The 20,739-nt window shown below is 39.0% G+C and overlaps 1 protein-coding gene across 1 annotated transcript in view; it reads right to left on the reverse strand.

Annotated features, from left to right (window-relative positions):
* Positions 1-8,904: 8,904 nt before the first annotated feature.
* LOC125899754 (inactive dipeptidyl peptidase 10-like) overlaps positions 8,905-20,739 on the reverse strand; it is a 221,979-nt gene continuing 210,144 nt past the window's right edge. Inside the window, exons 21-26 of the mRNA XM_049594266.1 lie at positions 19,066-19,120; positions 18,869-18,968; positions 18,379-18,437; positions 12,974-13,046; positions 11,100-11,173; positions 8,905-9,132 (exon numbers count right to left, since the gene is read on the reverse strand). Coding sequence (XP_049450223.1) covers positions 8,992-9,132; positions 11,100-11,173; positions 12,974-13,046; positions 18,379-18,437; positions 18,869-18,968; positions 19,066-19,120 — 502 coding nt within the window. The 3' untranslated portion in view covers positions 8,905-8,991. The remainder of the gene's footprint in view (positions 9,133-11,099; positions 11,174-12,973; positions 13,047-18,378; positions 18,438-18,868; positions 18,969-19,065; positions 19,121-20,739) is intronic.

Raw genomic sequence — 20,739 nt, forward strand, 5'->3', positions numbered from 1 at the left:
GTAAGCACGGTTCCCGGTCATAATCACTTTTAATGTATTTTGAGCTGTCTTTCACAATTAGGCCTATATCCATCACAGATTCACTAATTCTATGATGTCATCCATGACTCAGTGCTCGGTACGTGCCTCAGTCCACTACTTCCCCGATCTCACACACTTTAAGGGCATGCATAGTTGGTAATTCAATTTGAGCTCAGCTAGATGACCGTGTGGTTGCCCTCTCGTATGCAGATGGCATCACTGCGCTATAGATGTTTCATTCGCATATAGTGGTGACCCAGAGCGTCATTCGTCTACTGCCTACAGGGGAAATACAGCTGGTCAGTATACTCTCAAAGATGTCCATGTCATCTCTAACCCTCCTCCACCCCGTTCACCTCCAGTCATCGTATCCAGAATCCAGGACAAGCTCAACAAACACTCACTCTTCTATTCATCCAGATCATCAGCACTTCTCCATCCAACTCTCATGCATCTTTCCCAACTCTACCACCACCAGCGTCTAGACCCCGGGGGGGTTCCCTATTCCACTATGGATTCATCACCCTCCATAATTCATACCATCTCTACAGGGTCTAATCACCAAAGACTTTTCACATTTTGCATTCTTATGTGCACATGTTAATAAATATTCTTTTACTATAAAAACGTGTCTCTCCTAATTGAAATATTTTTAGTCCATGTATTTTCAGGCCATACATATATTATACATGTATTGTATTTTTAGAGAAAAACAATGTCAGCATTGACTCCACTTGTACAAAAATAAATAAATAAATCTAACACACAACTACTTTTATACAATAAAGCGAGATAAGAACAGAGGTAGAATTAAAATGTAGTGGGACAAACCAGCACAGATAATAAATAAACACATTACATGACATAAAGGGTTAGGGCTTATTCAATATTATCAGAAAGAACAAGAAAAGTGGCATGCATGAGCGTGTGCTCTAGATATGAAGGACCAGTGTCACACAAATATGCAAGTGAAATATGCAATTTTACTGCTGTGGTTTGACTTTTAAGGCGGAGTCATTGTTAATTTGATAGTTCAACATTTTGGGATATATGCTTTTTCGTTTCCTTTGCTGAATGTTAGCTGAGGAGACCACTCTTTGCACAATAGTTATGAAGCTACAGCCAGCAGCCTGTTAGCTTAGCTTAGCATAAAGACTGGAAACAGGGAGAAACAGCTAGCCAGGTTCTGTCTAAAGGTAACAAAATCTGCCTAACAGCACCTCTAAAGCTCAAGTTAAGAACTAGAGGCAACTTGATGGGCCTTTTCAACTATCACATTTGGCCATGCCAAGTCAAGCCATGCCGCACTGGTTTGCGTTCCCATGATCAGTTTAGATGTGCCATGCCACGCCAAGCTGCGTCAGAGATGGACCCTCTTCAGAGTAGGTCCAAAAGCTGGGCCGCTTCAAGTGGGTAGTGGTGATGTCTTGCCAACCACAACCCATCTCTGATGACCCCCTTCTGAAACGACCCCGCTCACCTCTGTCTGCAGGAAACAGACAGAAAGGCGTTTTTAAAAGCTCCCGTATGTTTAGCTCTCAGTCCTTTTGTAGCTTTTGACTATATCTCTGTGGTTTGGAGTTAAGTTTTGCTCCTGCATCATGTTTTTACATTAAATATCTGTTTTATTTTACTGTTTTAGGTTCGCTTTCAGTTGTATTAGAAGTTGTGTGAAGTTGCAGCTGCATGGCTGTCAAAAAGGGTTAGAGACTGATGAATAAAGGTAACACAGAGATGCCAAAAACTGCAGTTCATCAAATGGCCACTTGAGGCTTTCTCCAAGAGTGAGTCAGTCCTAGATCCCCATGTTTAAATTCCCAGCTTTACAGCAGAAATAAACATGTTTACAGCCTGGTACAGAAAAAAAGATTTGATTTCTTAAGCTACTTTCAACATTTAGTATTGAAATTTTCTATAACTCACTACCAGGGCTTAAAGTAACGTATAATTAAGGGTGGAGCCACTTTGGGTGAAAGCTTGTCTGCTAGGTGTCACCACAGTCCATGATTCAGATCCACCCCTCGCTCCTCCAAAGCTCCACCCTCTCATTCAAATACAGTCACTTTTGGCTCCAAAAAGCCAGGACTGCGACAGCCAAAATGCCAAACAATAGGTGACGGTATGTCCATTATTTTATACAGTCTATGATTAACACTATATCACATCTGTTTTGTACCTGTACAAAAACCAAAGTGCAAAAACAAAAAGTGGTTTTATTGGGAGTTATATGCAAAAAAATTGGGAGCAGTCACCTTGAAGCTTCCAGGCAACCAGCAGTGACTCCAGGAAGTCACTACACGCTGCCAAGAAACAGTCTCCCACATACATAATGGTCCTGCTCAGTTCCTAACCAGCAGCTACTTATGTAAATACTCTTACTAACTAATATCTAAACATATATTTTACTCAAGTGGTAATTACAGTAAGCATGTAATTTGTTCAAAAAAGAAGAAAGGAATGAGGCACTCCTCTGGCAAAATGGTAAACAGATGTCTACTTCATAGTGAAATACTAAATACATAAATAATACTGGTACATGTTGAGATAAAATTGGGATACAATGTATGCATAGCAGCACAAACAGCCTTCTTTAAGTGCACTAAGCACACATTAAAGCCATCCGATTAAAGGCTTTTAACTTTTTGCCAGGAGAGTCCCTGGGTCCTTCTATTTTGAACTTTTCTGTTCCCTAACAAAAGCACACCTGTATGAACTTTGGAGCACTCCACACTTCCTTTTTGAAGCGTGCAATTGGATTCAAAATCAAGATTATGGGCTGGATTTGTTTGGTGACATGGAATTTGACTCCAAGCAATTTGCTTGTCGGCAGTTATCAGTGGCTGTCAGTATGAATTCTGTCCAGACATCTTGAAGAAAACAATATCACCATAATGTCTATTAAATAGCTCTTCTGAAGCTTCAAGTCAAATTACATGGTCTTTATCGGCAGAATGAGTTTGGTCAGATGTCACTGAACTATAGATTCTCAAATTCCCATTTACTTTGGTGACGTTGTGTGTCTTAACGGATGTTTCCAAAGTCAGGAACATCATCCTGAAGTTTGTTAGTGAACTTGACACTCAGCTATGTGACTGGTTCACTCCATGCTCTCGAATTTCTTTATGTATTTCTACAAGGACAATGCATATTATTCAACATCACAATAAATGTGCTGATGTTAGCCAAAAGGCTATTTTGTGACTGCTGTCCTTCGGTCAGATGTTAAACTGGCCATTAACTGATGAGATTAGACTAATGCTGTTAATAATCAGATCTTTCCCCCCCATAGAGTCCAAACTGATCTGTTGCTACATGCTGTTACACAATTCTCATTTTCTTTTGTGCTACAGCTAAAAGACCAAACAAATGTTGTAACTGTGTAAACGTCGGATAGAGCAATGCACATCTCCTGAGACTGCAACGTCCAGTGCGTAAACACAAAGACAGAGCCAGTTCTTCTGGGATATCTCACTATGTGTTGTTGGTAAATTGAACTGTATATTATTTCAAATACTCTCAGTTGAGTGAGAGGCTTCCCCATTTCTACTTAGCTCCCAGCAGGATAGATACACTGTCACACTTTAATCCGGAACACTTCAACACTTCAACATACACTTATTTGCTTTCTTTGTGTAAGTGAGATGAGAGGACTGATATCAATCTCATGTCTGTGTGTCAAGTACAGAGCTGGAGTCAAGATGTATTAGCTTATCTTAGAGATGTAAAATAGACTATTTGTGGTTTTGGGGATGTTAGGTACTGGAAATGAAGCTTAGCATTTCAATCAGAAAGTCTGACTATCTTCATGCTTATTGCTTTTTGTCTCTGTTCAGCTTCTGACTTAATCAGCTGACTGAGGGCGTTCGCTCTTTCAGTTAAACCAATCAGATTTTGCCACTAATCATCATGCTGCTGTCAAAGTTTAAAAATGTTCCTTTCTCTGCTGTTATCAGCTGCCATTTCAGACTCTCAGATCGATGCAACCCTCCTCCACCCCATTCACCTCCAGTCGTTCACAACCAGCCTTCCCAGCTGGTCTTTCCAGCAAGCTCATCACAAGTCCTGCTCCACATCTCATCAGATTAGATCTTTAGCCATAGCTCTTCACCACCACCACCACTATTATCTAGACTCCATCATGGGGATATTTCTGTACAGCTCATGGTATCACAACTCTTCATTTTATTCAACTTTCCTATTATGTCAGTATTTTCATATCATCATTTATGCATCTCTTTAATTAAGCCACCCCTGATTAAACCACTTTTAGCAAACAACAAATGAATGTGCCCAGATTTCTTATGTGTTGTTTTGACAGTGAGACTGGGTTGATATAAAAGCAAACCTGGGTGTAAAGCCCTTAGTTCTAGTAGTTATTGATAGATAATTGACACTCAGCTATTTGATGTCTTTTTAATGATGTTTCTACAACCACGGGTACACTACATTTGTGTGTTTCATACATATCATATCAGCATGTCTAAAGTGTAAGTGACATTGTCATTGAGAGATGAAAGGGATGGTGGCTGAGGGGACGCCTTGCTTGCCAAGCTGCAGACCACTGAAGACCACTGTTTGAGACTGACAAAAACAATCAGCCCCAATTTTTTTTTTTTTTTTTTTCCAGTGGTGACGCTTATTGGCATTTCCACCAGGATTTGTGGCACCAAACCTGGGTGCTTTTAGAGGGATGTTACAGATTGTCCCAGCAGTGTTTGAGCCACCAACCCTGTTTTTTTTTTTTTCACTTGCTGTACCTGTCCCTGCTTTCCCAGCTGCTTTCTTGCCACCAAACTTTGGAGTTTTTAAGCAGCACTTTGGGCAGCAGCATTTGCAGCTCTGAACCTGTTTTGTTTTTTTGTTTTTTTTAATCAACATTTCTGTGTTTCCCAGCGGTGTTAGAACCACCAAAGCTGAGCATTTCTTATCAACATAATGCAAGTTTAAGCCACTAGACCTGGGTGCTTTTCACTGACCTGTTCCTGCTTTTCCAGTGGCTTTTGTACCACCCAACTTGGGAGCTTTTAGCAACACTTTGCAGCATTTTCCAGCATAATTTTGAAACTGAACATGGGAACATCACAGCACCTTCACAACAGTGTTACTGAGAAATAAAGTATAAAGTCAACACGTTGGCTACAATAACATGTAGATGAGATGTAACATACCCATGGTTTGCAGAATCCTGCAGTGCCAACATTTTTTCTAGCCACTGGGTTGTTATAACCACCAACTGGCAGATGTGTTTTAGTCTTACAGCAAGCTGATCAGAAATTCAGGAATCAATCAATCACCACTGGAGATGCAGATGCTGTGGTGCTGTTGCTGGTTTGCAGAAATGTACACTGCCAACATTTTTCTGGTGATAGGGTTGTGGGATCAGTATTTAAACTCTTAATTTAAAGCAGCATTCAAACAACAACGTTGCAGCAGGCTGTGGCTTTGACTTGAAGGCAACTACAAGATAATGTCTGTCACTGCTGTTACCCCTAAGCATTGTATGTCACTGGTGCACCATCAGCACCTTTAAATCAAGATTAGGTGTGTTGTATCAGATAAGCCTCTAAATGAAATCCTCATTTTATTGCTTTGTCCTCTAAGCAGAACAACAAACAAAGCAACACACAGATGAAACACTGTCTTGTTTACTAATTTATTTCAGCATATAAATTGTCCCAAATATACAAATCTCAGTATATATGCAGTTTGACAGAATAGAGCAAGTGCAGAGGTGTAAGCAGCACAGGATCATGGTCAGAAAAATCAAAAATCATCTGGCTTGCTACATCCTACAAAAGGAAGGACATGGTAATCATACAGTATTACGGGAGACTGGTTATGGACAAATCACACTGTACAGAGTAAACTGGTATTATTAGGTTTCTCCATTTTCTTGCCCATTTCAAACATTTTTCACATTTTGGGATGTTAAACACTACATGTGACACTGAGGAATGCAGTCAGTCATAAACATTCAAAAGAAGTGTTATCATAAAAAAACTCTTTGAGTGGACCCATTTATGAAGGGAATATTGTATCAAAGCAATGTAGTTTCTAATCTGGTCTCTATAAAGTCTAATATTCCTTAACGTATGTAATAGACATGGACATTCAGTGGGAAAAAGCCAAAAAGAGAGTTGAAAGGGAGGCAAATATACTGCATGACTTGAATTTGAGTAAAAAAAATCGTGCTCCTTCTCAGTCATAACTCAATGTCCATCTCATTCATAACTCCACTTAGAAATAATAGAAAAAAGGCGCTTCAGAACTTGTAATTTTTTCCAGTATCACAGTTAGCCAGTGATAGTTGTCTTTATATCCATGGATGCATTACAAAATGAAATGCTAATACTTGTCAGTGTAGACTTGCTGCATTCAGATTAGCAAAAAAAAAAACCATTTTTGAATCACTCCATTTTCAAAACAAACAAAAAAAAACACTAGAGAAGGAGGACAACAGCTCTTCCAGTGAAAAATCTCAGAGATCTGCTTTAAAATACAAGGATGTCGCTCTGGGTGGAATTTAATTTACAGAAGGACCAGCGAGTTTAGTGAAAAACTGCAGGTAATTGTAGTTGTAAATATTGCTGAGTTGGCTGTGGAAAACAACCCAGCATCCAGACAGGATATAAATCACTGAACAGTGCAGGTATTGTTAAAATCTTCCCACTTGTCCTAGAGAAGTAAATCCAGTCTAAGTGGAGCTCAAGTTTTACGCAAAACCCAGTTGCCAGAGGACAATGTTTGCATTTTAAGTTCCTGCAAACCATGAATACATTACATTTGCACATTTCAGACATATCATATTAATATTTCTTAAGTGACGCAGACTATATGCTGACTTTGTCTTCTGGCGGTGAAGGGGATGGTGGATGGCATGTCACCTAGGCGAGAAAGTTGCCAAGCTGCAGACCACTGTTCTAGACCAACAAACAAACATTGGCTGTTATTTATTTCATTTCATTGCATTTCCACCTGTGTTGGTGGCAGCAAACCTGGGTGTCTTTTTTAGCTGCATATCGCCACGGGGGATTGTGCTCCCAGAACTGTGTTTTAAATCAAAACATTATCCTTTCTATGTTTTCCTATTCCCAAGTGGTTTTGGTGCCTAAACCTAACCACATGGTAAAGGTGGGGTGTGTAAGATTTAAGGGGATTTGGTGGCATCCAGGTTGCAACCAGCTAAAACCTTTCCTGGTTAGAATTCCTTCAGTGTTCATTGTTTAAAATGTATTTTTACCATGAGCTGAATTATGCACAGAGGTCTCCTCCTCTTAAAATTAAATGGACCCTGCGATTTAAACTAGTAAAAACACTGAATAAAGGAGTTTCACGTTACAAATTCAAAAGAGAGAGAGATACTCAAATCACATGGGATTAGATATTTGAGGGTTAACTAGCGAGAAAGCCAAAGAAATGGTACATCATGACAATTTATAGTGGCTGGCAAACAAGCATTTTTAGGTACTGTAGTTACCTCCCATCATGTAAGCTGCTGTTTCCTGTTATTCAGTTCTCTTAACAATTACTTCTCCTCACATAACCAAATTGGATCACTATAAACTTGAATGCTGCTCATTGCAAATAGGCTTCTAACAGCAGATGCAGACACAAAAAAGTGTAAATGCAAATGGCCCTTTCTGGTGCCAGTGTTTGGTTTGTCTGTTGTGGGCTACTGTCGAAACAGGGCGGTGCAGCATGGCGATCTGCTCCCTATGTCGATATAAACGGCTCATTCTAAGATATGGAGTTCTTATTTCTTCTTAAGGCCAAAACACACCGGCGGCGTCGTATGACGGCGGCGTCATTGACGCGAGTCAAGTGCCGCCCCCAACACACACAACGCAGGCGTCAACCGGATTTCTATTGCACACTCCAGTCCGCTAGGCTGGGAAGTACAAAATAGTGCTCTTTCAAGGGCGGTGACGCTGGAAAAATAGGACAATAGCGTAAAGTGCCGCGGCATGTCGACGCGCGTCGAGCCGCCGGTGGTGTGTGTTTGTAAATAGAAAATAATGGGGGCGGCTGTTTTGACGTGCTGCCGGTGTGTTTTGGCCTTTAGGCTCCTCTTCTTCTATTCTATTCTATTCTATTCTATTCTATTCTATGATTCTTATTTTCAGTTGATTGTGCACTAAAGAAATTACACTCATTTTATTCCATTTCTGCCAATATATCCTCCAAAATCCAACACACTGGACCTTTAACTACAGTGCTGTTGAAATGTAAAGTTTCAACACGTCTGCTATGTAATGACAAACAAAATGTAACGTAGGTTTGCAAAAAAAAAAAAAAAAAAAAAAAAAAGAACAATGGCAATACTTTTGTTTAGGTTGTAAAAGTCTTATAACAAGAGAAAGAAATCAAGAATCAGTCAACCACCACTGGAGATGCAGATGCTCTGGTAATTCTCAGTCCTGATAATGTTTAATCTTTTTCATCTAATTGGAAATTACTGTGATGATAGTGTCTATGAACACTGTGTTGGCTATAGTGTTGGAAAATACTGACAACAACTGTAATGAGGTAAAGGCACCTGCAAAAATTGTTTTGTGATATGATTTCTTAAGTTAAGTGGAATTATTTTGTTTGCAGTAAACAGAAATATTCACAGTAAATTACAGCAGTCAGCAAAAATTATACTCTAAAATGGAAAAATACAAGTTTCTTCAATTCCCTGACATCTGTACTCAGTACATGATACAAACATAATACAGACAATAATTATAATCTGAAGCTTACATGGAACACTGGGACAATACAACCATCTTTTTAATTCTAAAACTTAATCATCACAACCCTGGAATCAATACGCCTGTCCTGGCAAATGTGATGCAACAAATCTTACATACTGATGGAGTGCTTTTACAGATAGCAGCCCTTCAGGAAAACACAGCCTCTCTTTGTTGGCTCATGACAACAATTGCTACACTCTTCACTAAAATGTCTCATCACAGGAGGTTCTACAGGCTAGTCATCCTCTTTAGATGTCTGCGGGACAACAATAACCTGCTCCTCTTCAAAGCAGCGCCTGAAGAAGGTGAGCATGGAGTTTAGCATGTAGTGTTGGCTCTTGGTGGAGACAATATTGTGTCCTTCATCTGGGAAAATCTAGACAGCAGGAAAAAGAAAACAAAGTGTTATCTATTTAATTACCAATTTTTTATCATTTCAATTAAGCTTAGATTCTAAATGTGACAGCAGTGACATCACACAGCAGTGGCACAAGGGTGAAATCAAACTCCAATTTAAAGAAATAGTCTGGCATTTTCTCTTAAACCAAGCACTTATACAAGAACTTAACCTGAATAAAATAATCTAAAATGTAATATATATATGTATGTATACATATGACAGTGTATTATATTAGGGCTATTGTAATTAAAAGGAATAATAATAAGCAGAGGAAGAACACTGGGCTGGGGGAGGCAGGTAAAATTCCACCAAAACAATTTCCCAGATTAAAATTATAAATTTACAAGAAAAAAACGGGGGCGCGGGGGAAGTGGAGGAATTTAAGTATCTAGGGATCTTGTTCACGAGTTAGGGTAGGATGGACCGGGAGATTGACAGGCGGCTTGGGGTGGCGTCAGCAGTAGGGCTGCCACTAACAATTTTATTCATTGTCGACTAATCTGTCGATTATTTCTTCAATTAGTCGACTAATCATTTCATCGAAAAATGTGTTAAAATGTTGAAAAATGTTGGTCTGTCTCGCCCAAACCCCAAAATTACGTCATCTAATATCTTGTTTTGTACTCATGCCAAAGGGTTTTAGTTCACTGTCATGTGAGAGTGTGTAAATCTGCCAATATTTCAACATAAGAAGCTGCAATAAGAGTATTCTGGGGTACTTTTATAGTACTTTTCTATGAAAAATGAAAGCTCTCGATTGGGGTAGTGACCAAAAGAACGAGATCGCGAGTACAAGTGGCCGAACTGAGTTTCCTCCGCCGGGTGGCTGGGCTCAGCCTTTGAGATAGGGTGAGGAGCTTGGACATCCGGGAGGGACTCTGAGTAGAGCCGCTGCTCCTCCACATCGAGAGGAGCCAGTTGAGGTGGTTCGGCATCTGGTAAGGATGCCTTCTGGACGCCTCCCCTGCGAGGTGTTTCGGGCATGTCCAACCGGGAGGAGACCTCGGGGCCGCCCCAGGACACGCTGGAGGGATTACATGCCCGGCTGGCCTGGGAACGCCTCACGGTTCCCTGGAAGAGCTGATGGAAGTGGCTGGGGAGAGGACTGTCTGGGCTTCCTTGCTGAGGCTGCTGCCCCCGCGACCCGGACCCGGATAAACGGAGGACGACGAGTACAAGTACGTATCATTATACATAACAAATGTATGACTTTAATCTCAGAAATTCTGGGTTATATTACCCTCCTCCCCCAGCTTCATATGTTTTTTTTTTGTTGGTACTTTCAATGGCCATAATACAACATTGTAAAATCAAGAACCATCTGATTCAACAAGAAAACAATACAAATACAACCTCGGCTTTTTCATATGCACACATTTTTTTTTAACCCTGCCATAGTTAGGAGGTTTTCACCTACATTACTGACTTTTGTACATATTTGTGCACATTTTCTGAAAGCTTATGGATACTGACAAAACAGAGACTGTGGAGGTAGTGTAACATTTAAGCAAGATACGAATATAGTAAACAATGAGGAAATTTAAATGATGGCGAAGTGGAATGAATCAGTAATACATACTGATATATGGTGAAAACAGTGAAAAGAATTCTCCATCCACGTTATGATGTATATATGGCTGCACACATCTACAATGCTGCCTCCTACAGTATTACGACCTTATTCACTTTTACCACCTGCTATATTCATTCATATTCACTGTTATTGTGTTAAACTTTTGACTCTGCCCTCTAGTGACATCTGTTGGCTGTATCGATCTCATCACAAAGGTATTATGGCAGTATGAGGGCAGTGACCTTAACGTTTGAAACGGACATATCTGTTTTCATATGTAAAGGGAGTGTAAATGAGCCTTGCGTGAAGGTCTCCCCTTGTTGGTTGAATGAAATAGACTGTCTCTCAGAGAAGAACTGGCAGCAGTCACCTGGAGAGTGTAGTTAACATTTGACGCAGACAGCAGTTTGACCAGCTCAGCCGAATGCTGGAAATGAACAGTGGCTGAAAAAGAGACAGATAATTCACATAAAAATTCAACTTCTCAGCCCATTACACTTCCACAGTTAGGAGTTTAATGAAAATTAACTGTAGTGCCAAAACCTGTGCCCTGCAAATCATATTTGCAACAAGTCACTTCAAGTTACATTTGAAATGGAACAGTGATGTAGTCAAACCATATAGCTCCAGAACAAGATTGCCACATTCATCCAACCAACCATCCAATGCACAGTAAGACTACTGAACATAGAAAGGTTTCTGCATGTAAAATCTTGTTACTCTTAGGGTTGACAATAATCAAGGAAAACAAAATGGCACATGGTATTTATAGTATATTGTTACATTTGCTGCAAGAAGTAAAGTCAATTTCAAATACAGAGACTAAGGCCAAGAAAAACTGTTTTTTTTTAAAACAGTGTGGGACAAGCGTTTAATGGCACAAAATAACTCTTGATCAACTCTCAACAATCCCAATACCCCTACCACTTACCTTACCCCTAAATTTTGTGCATTAGTGCCTATGGGTAGGATGTCCAAATTCTTGTTGGAATAGAGAAGTAGGGCGTAGTGTTGAGGCTACATGGCCCTCCAAACTGAGTTTTTTTTTTAAGGACACTCCGCACTGAGTGTAATGATAATCAGCATACAAATCAATAAATGGCCGTGTATTTGACATTACGTGTTGTGTGTCACAAACCAGTAGATCCAACATTAACATCAGTTATGTAAGTAACGTCATAGGCTAGCTAGCACATTGTGTAGCTAGCAGTGTTGGGAATGTTACTTTGAAAAAGTAATTAGTTATAGTTACTCGTTGTGAGTAACAGTAGCCGCATTATAATAGGGGAGACATTAACTTTTTTGATTACTCGTTACTGCAAAAAGTAACTGCGTTAGTAACGCTGTTTATTTATAACGCCGTTATTCCCATCACTGGTAGCTAGGCAAACACCCCCAAAACTTGTTTGCTGTCAATCCCATAAACGTATCTACCAACATTCCTAGTGTTGAACCCTTTCTTTTTCTCAATTTCTCCAATTTTGATGCTCACAAAAGCAAAACGTTGCCTATAGACTACACAGAAGAAATCACCACAGCAGAAGAAGGCATATTAAAAATGTCCAGTGTCAAACTTGTCGCTTCTGTTTACATAAATGCCATCTATGACTACTGATGATGTATCTGGGTCTTGAAGGGTTGTCTTGTTTCATAGGGGAACATTTCAGCCACGACCCCTTGTAACTCTGTTCCAAGGAGCATGATGGCACATGAGGGGTAAGGATAAAGATAGGAAATTCAAATTGGGCACAAGACTTTTAACAGTTAACCAGTGAAAAAACTCTTTAACAAATTCACATATCTGTTTTATTGTCTGTACCTCAACCTCTAAACCCATCGGAAAGTGTCTGACAATGATAAAGCCTCTGTGGGAGAAGGCCAATATTTTGGGCTCATTCAGTGTATCGGGTCATTTTTGCCAGTCTCACACATCACATAACATACATCTGCATATGAATGCAGATAAAACAACAACAACAACAACAACAACAACAAAAACCCCTAATATAAAACAAGTCGTTATCAGACTAGCACTGATAGGTTTCAAGATTTTAATTTCGTCCAATGCATTCTGCCTCTCCACACACACTGTTTGCCTGCTGTTCAAACATGATTGGTCAACACTTGTCAGACTACCAAAAAAAATACAAATGTAAACCAGAACACTTTCTATACCAAAAGCAGTCATTGCATACATTTGCACAATCTGTTTATGAGAATATCTGTACCTGAACCTATACTCACCATCTGCCGTGCCATGGATAATAAGAAAGTCCAAAGGCCTCAGTTCTGTGATGTTACTGAGCAGACTGGAAATCTGCAGAATACAGTAAACAGTAAGATGAGCCTCCACAGACTGAAACAATATCATTGTCTAAAAAACATTTATTTAAAGGTAATTAGCAATAAAGTAATGTTAGCTCCAGTTCTTTGGGAATTTAGGCTCTTCTGCTTGTGGGAATTTCGTGTTAGAAATAAGGAATCCCATCATTAAACAGTGACTACAAGTGAAATGACTGTACAGCTGTTTTTAGAGCTTTGCGGACAGTAAAATACCATCACAGACAAGAACCGATATTTCTTAACCACGTCTGTTTATGGTATTGTGTTACTCAGCTTGTGTTTTGAGAATTCTTTAAACAAGTGCAAACAAATTAATTTAACACTATAAACTGCCATTTCCAATTTTCTTAATGATACCTCCTGTGTTCTTTAAGGTGGAAATCCATGAGTATGCAACAAAGTTATGGCCAATATTTAAAATTTCTGGGAAATCACCTGATTTCTTGTAATTTGATACTAATATGATATTTAAAAATACCCTGGAGCCTCAGCTGATGTTGCTGTGGAGATAAAGGTGGTCAAAGAGTAAATCTTTGCAGTCTTGTGCTGCAGCAAATTCAAAAGTATTTGTCATTTAAATTGTAAGGCGGAGAAATCATCAATCAAATCAAGTTGAATTGATTACATCAACGACGTCTCAGGTCCATTAAGCCATGTCAGTGAGACAGCATGTGCACAACTTGGGCCCTGAATCTGTTATACCCTAAATGGAATGCAGCCATGATTAATGATATTAGCTACATGTGCGCTTTTCCTGATGTAGAGGTGAACTGAGAATTTATTTATCCTATGCATTAAGAAGAAAATGCACCTGCTGTATAACAGTATTCAGTTATCGTCCTGGTGACATGACGCAGTCATAATTAACTATAAAGGTTCCTGTTATGCTTCTTCCTATTTTATGTATAATTGTACAATAATGTTCATATTAAACATGGCCAACATATCCAATAGTGAGGTACATTTATGCAGAAGTCATTCCTGTGAGCAAACCCAGGCTTTCAAAAGTTAAGCTACATGCTAACGTCAGGTAAACATGTAAACTTGGTTGCTGATGTTGTTAATTTCTCCCAAATTTAACTGAAATTCCTGCTGCAACATGTTCGGTTGTGTTTAGAAGCTTTTACTGGTGATTTTTTCATGGCACAAGGTGCCACTATTCTCTGTTACAGTCATTCCCTGCTGCAGATAGGGCTTACACTGCCAGTGTACATGAAGTTACATGTTAATGTCATGGAAATATGTATCTTGGCTGTTGATGTGACCTTTGTCCCCAACTTTGGATCATATTCTTGCTTGTGGTTGGGTTTAGCGAGATACAAAAGAAATGGAAACACTGATCAGTGAGAGCAGATTGGGCTTTTTCAGGAGGGGGACTTTAAAGAGACAGTCACTAAACAGAGTGCCTCAGACAGACAGGTGTTCCAGCTCAAACCGTATGAGGAAATTGTTGTTTTTGAACAATAAAGCCAACCCATTCTCACTCCCAACTTGTAATATACTGCTGCTTTGTCAGTGATTTGGCATCAGAGACCGATGCACAGAGGCACCCTTTGCAGTGGGCATGCATCTTTTAGCGGCAGCGGGCAGCAACCATGTCAGGTCATCAAATACCGCTGCTTTGTCAGTAGATAGACACCCTTCACAGCAGTATGATATGCCTTGGTTGGCAGCAGTTTTTAACGCTGCCTCTAAACTTTCACTCGGGAACCCTCTGCTCTGTTCCCATGTGAATTTTAAGCCAAAACATTATATGTTTTCTGAACTAATCACGTTCCTTTCTGTGTCTAAAGCCAAGTAAATCTAGCCTGGTAAGACCATCCTGATGATGTGAGCTTCTGTTTCACTTTCTGTATCAATCTGGACTTGGTTCCGCCCCAAACACTTTCAGTGGGTGGGAATACTCATCTTGACAGACAAACTCCTTCAGCCAATCAGTGTAACTAAACACTGGGGAACATCTCCATTACCAATTGATTGATAAATCAAGCTTTTGCCAAATCCAATCAGAAGAACTACTTACTTATGAGCACTTATGATACATAGGTGACAGTGTGCATTTTCTGTTTTTTATCTTTATTTATTTATTTATTTATTTATTTATTTATGCAGGTATGTGTGTTCAATTATGGCTGCTGTAATAAATAATTTCCTGTGAAAGATAAAATAAAGTACTCAACTCAACAAGAACAATGAAAAAAAACTTTTCTTCTGAGAAACTTTAGTAGTGCATACTTTGGTTCCTGTCTGTTGGTATGACTCTATTTCTGCAATAACTTTACTTATTGCTGTGTTTACTCTACTACCGCTGGAGTTAGCGCTTGTTGCTTCGGTAGCAGCCATTACTGTTCTGCGAGCTGCCACCTGCATTTAATGTAATCAACCACAACGCAGCCCCTTACTAGCTGCTTAACGTTGTCACCTACAGCCTTGATTGGCCCCGATTGGACTTTCCTGTAAAGTGTTTGGGGTGACACTAAGTCCAGACTGATACAGAGAGCGAAACCCAATGTCATCAGGATGGTCTTACCAGGCTGAAGGAAATCAACCTAATAATAGTTTTTTTTTTTACCTACACTGTAAGTCTATTATGAAAAGACACAATGCTTGTACCAAGCATCAATTGACACTGTCTGTGAACGTCCACAACCGATGCAGGAGGCTATCTTGTACATCATATTTTGACACGTATGTCCACTGATAAAGTTGTGGTGTTTAATGAGTTGGGAAGAGAGTGAGTTGGTAAAGTATATAAACATGTTCTAGTAGAAATCCTAAATACAAGTATGAACCAGAAAATGTGCATAAAAGGTCCTCTCACATTGCTGTTTTATGACTTATTTATATCTTGGAGAATTCACTTTATGTTATTCTACCACAGTTAGTGAGTTTAACAGTTATGTATTCAGATAACTGTGCTGCAAAATAAAACTGACAGTAGCTGAGTGACATGATCTGACTTTCAATCTCTCCACACACAAGCTCAACTATGAAAGACAGCATCTTTCTTTAGCTGCAGATACGAGGTGTGGTGTGTTCAGATCTTGCCACTCTGCACAGTCTAGACAACAATAACCTGTTATTGTCTAGAGAAGCTTGTTTCAGAGGTATGAGACAAGAAATGTGACTGACTGAGAGGACAATGATCACCACTCTCCAATTTTGGATTCTACTTCACCCAGCCTCTCTGCAAAATGCCCCTCATATGAATGAAAATAGCAGGTGTGTCTGAAAACTTCCTCTCAAGACCTCCCACTCAGTGCTGGTTGTTGCACTTGCAAATAAAATTCGCCCCTGTGTCTCATTTACATGTTGAATGTTTCATTCAAGTGTCGGACAGCATTGTTTACTGTGTCAGGCCAGGAGCAAATACTGGGTGAGTTCAGTTCAAATCAAACAGAGAAAGGAATAAGCATGTATTTTTGTATACAAAAACATATATATATATATTTATATATATTTATATATTTTTATATATATATATATATATATATGTATCTTTTTGTATTTATATATATATATATATTTATATATATATATATATATATATATGTATATATATATGTATATATATATATATATATATATATATATATTGTGTGTATACAGTACAGGCCAAAAGTTTGGACACACCTTCTCATTCAATGTGTTTTCTTTATTTTCATGACTATTTACATTGTAGATTCTCACTGAAGGCATCAAAACTATGAATGAACACATGTGGAGTTATGTACTTAACAAAAAAAGGTGAAATAACTGAAAACATGTTTTATATTCTAGTTTCTTCAAAATAGCCACCCTTTGCTCTGATTACTGCTTTGCACACTCTTGGCATTCTCTCCATGAGCTTCAAGAGGTAGTCACCTGAAATGGTTTCCACTTCACAGGTGTGCCTTATCAGGGTTAATTAGTGGAATTTCTTGCTTTATCAATGGGGTTGGGACCATCAGTTGTGTTGTGCAGAAGTCAGGTTAATACACAGCCGACAGCCCATTGGACAACTGTTAAAATTCATATTATGGCAAGAACCAATCAGCTAACTAAAGAAAAAACAGTGGCCATCATTACTTTAAGAAATGAAGGTCAGTCAGTCCGGAAAATTGCAAAAACTTTAAATGTGTCCCCAAGTGGAGTCGCAAAAACCATCAAGCGCTACACCGAAACTGGCACACATGAGGACCGACCCAGGAAAGGAAGACCAAGAGTCACCTCTGCTTCTGAGGATAAGTTCATCCGAGTCACCAGCCTCAGAAATCGCAAGTTAACAGCAGCTCAGATCAGAGACCAGATGAATGCCACACAGAGTTCTAGCAGCAGACCCATCTCTAGAACAACTGTTAAGAGGAGACTGCGCGAATCAGGCCTTCATGGTCAAATAGCTGGTAGGAAACCACTGCTAAGGAGAGGCAACAAGCAGAAGAGATTTGTTTGGGCCAAGAAACACAAGGAATGGACATTAGACCAGTGGAAATCTGTGCTTTGGTCTGATGAGTCCAAATTTGAGATCTTTGGTTCCAACCGCCGTGTCTTTGTGAGACACAGAAAAGGTGAACGGATGGATTCCACATGCCTGGTTCCCACTGTGAAGCATGGAGGAGGAGGTGTGATGGTGTGGGGGTGTTTTGCTGGTGACACTGTTGGGGATTTATTCAAAATTGAAGGCACACTGAACCAGCATGGCTACCACAGCATCCTGCAGCGACATGCCATCCCATCCGGTTTGCGTTTAGTTGGAGGATCATTTATTTTTCAACAGGACAATGACCCCAAACACACCTCCAGGCTGTGTAAGGGCTATTTGACCAAGAAGGAGAGTGATGGAGTGCTGCGGCAGATGACCTGCCTCCACAGTCACCGGACCTGAACCCAATCGAGATGGTTTGGGGTGAGCTGGACCGCAGAGTGAAGGCAAAGGGGCCAACAAGTGCTAAACACCTCTGGGAACTCATTCAAGACTGTTGGAAAACCATTTCAGGTGACTACCTCTTGAAGCTCATGGAGAGAATGCCAAGAGTGTGCAAAGCAGTAATCAGAGCAAAGGGTGGCTATTTTGAAGAAACTAGAATATAAAACATGTTTTCAGTTATTTCACCTTTTTTTGTTAAGTACATAACTCCACATGTGTTCATTCATAGTTTTGATGCCTTCAGTGAGAATCTACAATGTAAATAGTCATGAAAATAAAGAAAACGCATTGAATGAGAAGGTGTGTCCAAACTTTTGGCCTGTACTGTATATATATATATATATACATATTTTTTTTTGTATACATTGTTTACATGGTATAATTAACAGCATGTTCGTACTTGGTATCTGTGATCCACTCTTGCTAGGGAGCCAAAGTATTTCTCACTGTAGGCCGACCCTGTATAAGGATGAAAAAGGAAACAGAGATATTATGAGCATGGGCAGTATTGCATTTTTAAATTCATTTCAAAAGCCTTTCAGTATTACATCTTCACTGAATATTGGACTTTGTGACAAATAGAATATGTTACTGATGATTAATGTTGCACCATTCTATTTATTAGCCTTCTTGGGTTTGTCTGACATCTAGAATCAGTCAGCGGTTCAATTGTTTATTGTTGTTTTGTAAATCAAATCCCATCACCATGACTGCTCCAAGACGTATATAGCTTAAATCTAAAGACAAGAACATGTCGGCTTTGAAGACCAAATATGGAATAATTGGGTGTACCGGCTGTTTAAATGTCATTGTCACATCTGGAATAAGGCACAAACATTAGGTAATTGTAATATTATAAATATGTAGAATATTCCATCAGTTTATGATACCATGGAGTCTCCAATTTGTTATGGGAGCAACAGCGATGCCACACTGGAACATAGAGCTGTAGGAGAGGAGCAGGAGAGAGGAAAGAAATCCTCCATATGCCTAGAAAAACAAGAACATGTCTACTTTAAAAGAATGTTGGGTAAGAACCGGTATACATTTCATTATATGTATTCATTAGATACAGAGGCTATGTTACCTTTCCATAAACTCCAACTCTGTTTCCATCAATATAGGGTAGCCTGACCAGGTGCCTGAAAATTAAAAGTGAGTTGACTTAATAGCATAAATGAAGTGATCCCTTCCTGATAAGACTTAACATTGTCCATACTATTACAAATTCAGCCAGATCTTAGCTAATTTAGCATTAGCAGTCTGAGTCTGCTAAAAGAAGTGGGTATGTTCCAAAGACATAGACTTCTTGGTACCCTCTTTTACCCCTTTCCCACCAACTTGGAATGGGTTCCGTTTTGGTTCCTGTTTTGAGCCATTAAGAGCATTTTGACCCCCCCCCCCCCCCAAAAAAATCAGTTCATAGCCTTAAAAGTGGGTTCGCAGCTGGAACCAAAAAGTAGCAGGTTTTTCTCAACCTGAGGTGTGAACCATGACAACATCAGAGTGTGTGTCATATTGTCCAGGTTAAAAAAAATACAAAGGAGAAGGCAACAATAAAAACATTATGCAAGATAATTGGAAAAGATCGTGCGGTGATCTCATCAATAGTTGGTCTATACTTGTTTTTGAATAAAAACATATCTGTATTAACAGAACAAAAGTTTGCAGATAATCAAAGCAACCCAATATCTTGCTACTATTGTGTCATTCTGTTTTGCATTGTGCAACACTTTCCTTTGAGGACACATCCTTGATTACTATGGTTCTGATCAAACTGGTGGAAAAGTGGGCTGTTGCAAAGTAAATGTGGCATAAAGGTATTGAATTAAGCCAGACTTTTAAAATATCCAATTCCATGACTATTTGAAGCTGTTTACTGACCATCGACACCTAGCTTAATAAATCAATCCAAAAGTCCTCACTCTGAGCCAGCTAACATGTCACAGCATATGAACGGGACAATTTTGGTGTAACTGGAAGACATATTTATTCCTCCTCTGACAGAGACTACCTCCAACACTGGCCTTGAGATCTGAATTCATGTGGTGTCGAAGCAAACAATTAAGTTCATATCTTATTAAAATGATGGATAATTATTACAGTAAACTCTATATATTTTACTTTAAAATAGGGCTGTAACTAACAATTATTCACAGTGTCGATGAATCTGTTGTTTGTTTTCTCGATTTATCAGTTAGTTGTTTGGTCTATAAATTATCAAAAATGGTAAAAAAAAATGGTAAAAAATTCTCAAACTGAATAATTGATTATCATATGAGCTGGTGATTTATGTAATAGTTGACTAATTGATTAAACAAGTAATCATTGCAGCTCCACTTGCAAATAAAGTGACTTACAAACTGAAATTCAACCTCTGTGTCTACCCATAAGTTTGTATTTTATTTGTTTCTTTTATGATTTTGGTTTTAATACCTCTTATTATTTTATTTTTCCTTGCCCTATTTCTGTCCTTATGATGCTGCAACAACCGAGTTTCCCTGTGAGCATCAATAAAGACTCATCTTTTATCACAGTCACAAAGAACCAGCATAAAGAAATTCATCATAAAAGACAATTTCACCACATAAATATACACATATATATACATAATATACTTATATATATATATATATATATATATATATATATATATATATATATATATATATATATCAGGGCCTTCAATACAAAAATATCAGGATTAATGTCAGCCTTATTTGGAGAATCCCATGCAACCCAGTCTAGTAGAATCAACTGC

The sequence above is a fragment of the Epinephelus fuscoguttatus genome, linkage group LG13 (assembly GCF_011397635.1).
Source record: "Epinephelus fuscoguttatus linkage group LG13, E.fuscoguttatus.final_Chr_v1".
Taxonomy (NCBI): Eukaryota; Metazoa; Chordata; class Actinopteri; order Perciformes; family Serranidae; genus Epinephelus; species Epinephelus fuscoguttatus.